A 5646-nucleotide genomic window follows, 5' to 3' on the forward strand; every position below is an offset into this window, starting at 1 on the left:
GGTGGGGGGTGGGGTGCTGTGCTCTCCTGTGGACCCCACACGTGAATCCTGCCCCAGGGAGCTTTAGGAGAAGCCCCACTAAACCCGGTTTTATGTTGCTGCAGGAGACTGCGGGCCGCTGCCGAGCATAAGCCACGCGGAGCCCCCGGAGGACGTGAAACACGGGGGAAGCTTCCTGGTGGGCTCCAAAGTGACGTACAGGTGCCTGGCGGGGTACGTGAAACTCCCCTTGCTGCCAGACACCGTCCAGTGCCTGGCAAACTCCCAGTGGTCCAACCTCCAGGAGTTCTGTGTCCGTGAGTATTTCATTTTCTCCAAAACGAGTTGCTTTGAGTCGCGCGCGGCTTGTGAAAACGCCTCCCACTTTAGCAATCGCCGCCACGAGGGTTTCCTCATCCCGAGCGACACACGATCGAGCTGCCGATCAGAGGATTTCTTCCTGCCCCTGTTTCCTAACTCTGCTGAGTCCGTTGGAGCCGTGTGCCAGCGCTTGCGTGTTAATAAAAATAGATCAACAGTCTGGGGAAGCACAGGAAAGGGGAGAAGCGCTACGGGGCGGGGGTTGGCGTTGGGGGGGTCGCAAACCTCCGCAGCGCAAACTGGCTGCATGTCACCCCCTCAAAAGCTCCATCAGTGGGATTGCCAAGGGAGGTAAACGACTGAAAGGGGGAAAATTTTAATTTTTAAAATCTTTTCCCGGTAAATAGTTGCCTAGGAATGTTTTTGAATTACACAAATTACCAATCAGCTTAAAAATATTTGTGGTACCCACGTTCTTAGGGAGGCTTGAGCGTTGCCACTTGGATTTCTGTTTATACACAGCCGAATGCAAAACATTGTTATTTTTGCTCTGTGACTGTACACTTCGGTTGTCTGCACTGTCACTAGGTAGCTGCCCCAGCCCGCCACATGTGCGTTTCGCTAAAATATCCCAAGAAGACGAAACGAAGAGTTTTTATCCTGTTGATATCACGGTGAAGTACATTTGTCGCCCAGGCTATGAGAACACCACCGACCAGCTCCTCACCAGCACTTGTCTTGACAATTTAACCTGGTCAGCAGTTCCCGAGCTCTGTCAGAGTGAGTGTCTCCATCTCGGTTCATTTTTCTCCCCGCGTCCTCCCGCAGCCACGTCTGCAGCGCCGTGCTCTGAGGGCCAGGCCTGAGTTGTATTTTTGGATTGCCTCTTCCGGATGACGTTTAGCACCAAATACCACCAGACGCCTGGTTTGACATCACCGTACTGTCGTGAAAAGTATGTCCGGGTGGGTTTTTTTTTTTCCCCATCCTTGTAGCGTTCTAATGATAATCTTCCTCTTTTTCAGAGAAATCTTGTGGTATGCCAGCAAATCCAGAACATGGGCGAGTTGATACAACTGATCATCTCTTTGGTGCAAAAGCAGTGGTAGTTTGTAACCATGGGTGAGTGTGAAGCCAGCTGCCCACTGCATCCCAGTTGACTGGCCAGAGCCACTGGTGTGTGAGCCAGGACGAGGGGCCGGGTCTGTCGAGTCCTCGGCACCTCTCTGGGGTGACATGTCCTGGGTTGGTGCCCACAAACCCTCGTGCTGATGTGCCTCTTTTTCCCTGCAGGTACACGTTAAAGGGAGTGTCACCTCTCATCTGGTGTTTCCTAATGGGAGATCGTGTTGCCTGGAGTCAAATTCCAGTTTGCTGGGGTAAGTGAAGTTGTGTGTGACTGGAAATACCAAATATTCCAACTCAGAAATACTGAATTGTGTTGTTGATTTTGCTAAATGAAGTCAGGTGATTATCTCCGTGAGGGAGACAGCTGGTGTGATGAAAACAGGGACTAGCCAGTAGCATCACTGAGGCCTTACACCTGTGTGCTGGGCTGCACCCAGAGCAGGGTGGGCACAGGGCAAGGGGGGGATTCTTCCCCTCTGCTCTGCTCTGGGAGACCCCCCTGCAGGGCTGGGTCCAGCTCGGGGGCACCAACAGCAGAAGGACACGGACCTGCTCCAGTGGGGCCAGAGGAGGCCATGGAGATGCTGGGGGGGCTGGAGCCCCCACTGTGAGGACAGGCTGGGAGAGCTGGGGGGTTCAGCTGAAGGAGAGAAGGCTCCAGGGAGACCTTAGAGCGGCCCCCCAGGGCTGAAAGGGGCTGTGGGAAAGGGGGGGGACTTGTCATCAGGGGGAGGGATAGGACAGGGAGAACAGTTTTAAACTGACAGAGGGGAGATTTAGATCAGATCTAAGGAAGAAATTCTTCCCTGTGGGGGGGGTGAGGCCCTGGCACAGGCTGCCCAGAGAAGCTGTGGCTGCCCCCTCCCTGGCAGGGTTCAAGGCCGGGTTGGACGGGGCTTTGGGCAACCTGGGCTGGTGGAAGGTGGCCCTGCTCAGGGCAGGGGGTGGGACTTAATGATCTTTAAGTTTCCCTCCAACCCTGGCCACTCCATAATTCTATGATTCTGCATGTGAAAGATAGACATTAATGGACAATGTGGTGGCTTTGGTGTCCCCACAGGCTGCCACCACCCCTGTGTGCCGAGAGGGTGGCCCGTGCTCCCATTTCAGCCCCTGCTGCTGTGACTGGTGCCCTGCCAGCCCATGTGTGCAGCAGCCCTTGGGTCTTCCTCTCTTCCCATCGTGGAGAAGAGCATCCCACAGGTCACCTCCTGAATTCTTTTCTTTTCTCCCCCAGCTCTTTCTTGCCCTCCACCTCCAGCTGTTCCCAACGGGAAGCGCAATGACAACGGGACAGAGTTCACGTACGACTCGGTGGTGATGTACACGTGTGACCCGGGGCTCCAGCTGGTGGGAAATGAAACTCTTCGTTGTACAACGGAGAACGGGGTGGATGGCGTCTGGAGCGGGTCTCCTCCGGAATGCAGGGGTGAGCTCTGCTGGGGACTCCTCCTGTTCTCTGGTAGCTTTTCTTGCTGTGCAGTTAATTCGTCCTAATTCCCTGCTCTCAGAAAGGGAAGGACCCCACCCCAGACAGACATTCCCGTGGGGTTTGGTTCCAGGGGGGCAGCATCTGGTCCCAGCAGCGGTGGCTGGTGAGTCCGTGCCCTGTGGGGTGCCAGGCTCAGCTCAAGAACACTGGGAGCACAATCGCAGCTTTTCGTTTTGCCCTTCAAGAGGAACGGGCACAATTTTCATAAACCATGCGTGAAGAGTGTCAGGAAGTGCAAAGCTGATGGAGTAAACCTCGGAATGGGTTTATAGTTCATGTCCAACACCAGCCAGGCCATACGGCCAGGCGGGACAGCAGAGTCCCCGCCCTGGGGAAGGCTCATACCGTCACCCCCAGGTCCCCGTGACTCTCACACAGCTCTCGCTGTCACAGGCGCAGAGGCACAAGTCACCTGCCCATGCTACATTTTCTCCTCACTGAAGCATACGAGAATTACATAAAATATATTTTCGAGTGGTTTTCCTTTTTATTTTTTCTCTCTGTAGTTAGCACTACGGCAGTGACAAACCAAACGAAACCCTCCGAAGAGAAGATGGCAGAGAATCCTTACTGGCTAGGTAAGAGTCCAGCAGAGGCTCTCTGCCTCAGAGCCCCTTTAATTGCTGTAATTGCACCCACACTGGGTGCCTGTGACTCCACATGCTGTTGGTTTTCTGCTCTCACTGTGCCTTCTTTATTTCTTTCCGTGGGTCCACCTTCTAGTTTCTGAGGGGGCTGCGCAGGCTTGTTCCCTGCTCTAATCCCCTTTTCTCTCTCTGATCCCAGCTGAGCGAGTCCTTAGCTGCCAGTAGACAGGGTGGAGTTTTGATGCCCGAACCTCCGAGCAGCCGAGCATCTCAGTAGAAACATTATTTTGGCTGTATTTGGACGTTGCTGAGGGTGGAGGTAGCCTGGAGCTACAGAGCTCAGCTCCATCCATGGACAGAGCTGGGGTGAGGGACTCAGAAGGGCATAATGACCTGTGCAGTAATTAATGACATTGTTGCATAGCGTTTTGTCTTCTCAGCAGCGTTGTGGTTATCTGGCTTTGAAAAGTGTTGTTCTGTGGGCACAGATTAAGAAACTTCCCTGTTTAGTTATCATCAGCATTGTTTGCTTCATTTTTTTTTAACATCAGTTTCGTTATTTTCTTCTCTAGCAAGTATCCTCATCCCCTGTTGCATTGGTAAGTAGTTTAAAAATTGAAAATATACTTCCCTAGCCCCAAGCTGTTATTTGCTGTTAAATACCCGGAGTCGGTGGGTTTGGTTTATTTGTTTCACTACCCCTAGTGCTGAGTGTCCCTGATCAGGATCCAGGGGTCTCTCTGCTGTGGGTAACACAGCAGCCTTGCTGGATTGTCCATGTCTGAGTATAAAACATTACATCAATCGAGGATGAAATGAAAGAGGCCAAAGAAGCCAGTGTAAGAAGCCAACCAAAACCTGCACTGTCTGTCACTCTTTAGATTATAAAGGCCTTGGCAGACACTGAAAGATAAGAGATTAGTGAAGCTTGGAAAGCCCTTGTTGCAAAAGAAAGTACTAAAAACGGCGAGTGTGTTTAAAATACAAAGGAACCAGGAGGCTGTCTGTAAAACCACTGCATCAGTGAGGATCAGACCCTTAGCGAGTTCATCATGGCCCCACACTTGGCAGCGGTTTCTGCGTGTAGAGACATTATTTTGTATTATTTTGCATTATTTTGACTGGGAGGAGCCTCTGGGTGGTGACAGGCAGCCTCAGAGGGGAGACTTTTGCTGCCAGTCTTTTACCAAACCACGGTCTTTCACTGAAATTACGTACCAAATTTAGTTTTGTTTTGTTTTGTTTTTTTCTTTGTTAGTTGTCCCAGTAGCCCTTGGAATTCTAGCTGGGATCATCCTGAGATGCAAAGACAGTAAAAAACAGTAAGTGAGCCTAAGCTGCCCCTTCTAAATCGTAACTATCCCTGAGGACAACTGGGTATTCCCTTTTCAGCTCTGAGTGATAGTAATGACCTTCAGTATATGTTTGCGTGGTTAGTACTATCTTTCCATGTTGCTAAGTTGCTTTTTATTCTACGAATTTTCTCCCTCCTGTCCCCTCAGCTCTTACAATGTAGATTTACAAAAGCACAGGGTGAAGGGACAAGCTCCAGAGATGCACCTGAAGATAACGGATGACAAGGACCAGCCCGTGCTGGGGCGTTCCCGTTTTTGGTAGGTTTGCTCTTCATCTGCCCAAAACCTTGTGCCACTCTTCTGACTGCACCCACGGATCTCACTGGTGTTATTTCTAGCTACAAACCTCGCCGTGCCTGACCACGCCAGTACGGCACATCTTTATGCAGTTTTTGACTCTAAAATACCAACGACTCGACATGAACACGCCGCTCGCCGAAGAGGCAGCGGCTGCTTCACGGGAGGGTTTGGTGTTTGCTGGCTGCTCTCGGGGCTCACAGGGATTCCCCCCGTCTTTCTCTTCCGCAGCCACACGACGAGCTGCCACGTGTGTCCCACCTGCGAGGAGCAGCTGCACACCTCCCTGGCCCCCCGCGCCGAGCCTGCGCGCCGCGACTGTGCCACCTGCGAGGAGTGGCTGAGCACCCAGCCCGGCTCATGGGGCTCCTACTCCGTCCCCAGCATCAGCGAGAGGTACCGTGGCCGACCAGGCACTTGCTCCTGCTCCCCTTGTGCTGGGCCATGGAGAGCACAATGGAGCTTTTTTTTTTTTTTTTTGTGTTGT

The 5646-nt window shown here is 52.3% G+C and overlaps 1 protein-coding gene across 1 annotated transcript in view; it reads left to right on the top strand.

Moving 5' to 3' along the window:
• The window catches only part of CR1 (complement C3b/C4b receptor 1 (Knops blood group)), an 83753-nt gene that overhangs the window by 28568 nt on the left and 49539 nt on the right, over positions 1-5646 (top strand). The window contains exons 21-29 of the mRNA XM_026864107.1: positions 105-296; positions 889-1080; positions 1326-1422; positions 1594-1679; positions 2666-2857; positions 3427-3498; positions 4766-4829; positions 5010-5120; positions 5391-5555. Of these exons, the coding sequence (XP_026719908.1) occupies positions 105-296; positions 889-1080; positions 1326-1422; positions 1594-1679; positions 2666-2857; positions 3427-3498; positions 4766-4829; positions 5010-5120; positions 5391-5555 (1171 nt within the window). The remainder of the gene's footprint in view (positions 1-104; positions 297-888; positions 1081-1325; positions 1423-1593; positions 1680-2665; positions 2858-3426; positions 3499-4765; positions 4830-5009; positions 5121-5390; positions 5556-5646) is intronic.

The sequence above is a fragment of the Athene cunicularia genome, assembly GCF_003259725.1.
Source record: "Athene cunicularia isolate RWA chromosome 26 unlocalized genomic scaffold, athCun1 chr26_part1, whole genome shotgun sequence".
Lineage (NCBI taxonomy): Eukaryota > Metazoa > Chordata > Aves > Strigiformes > Strigidae > Athene > Athene cunicularia.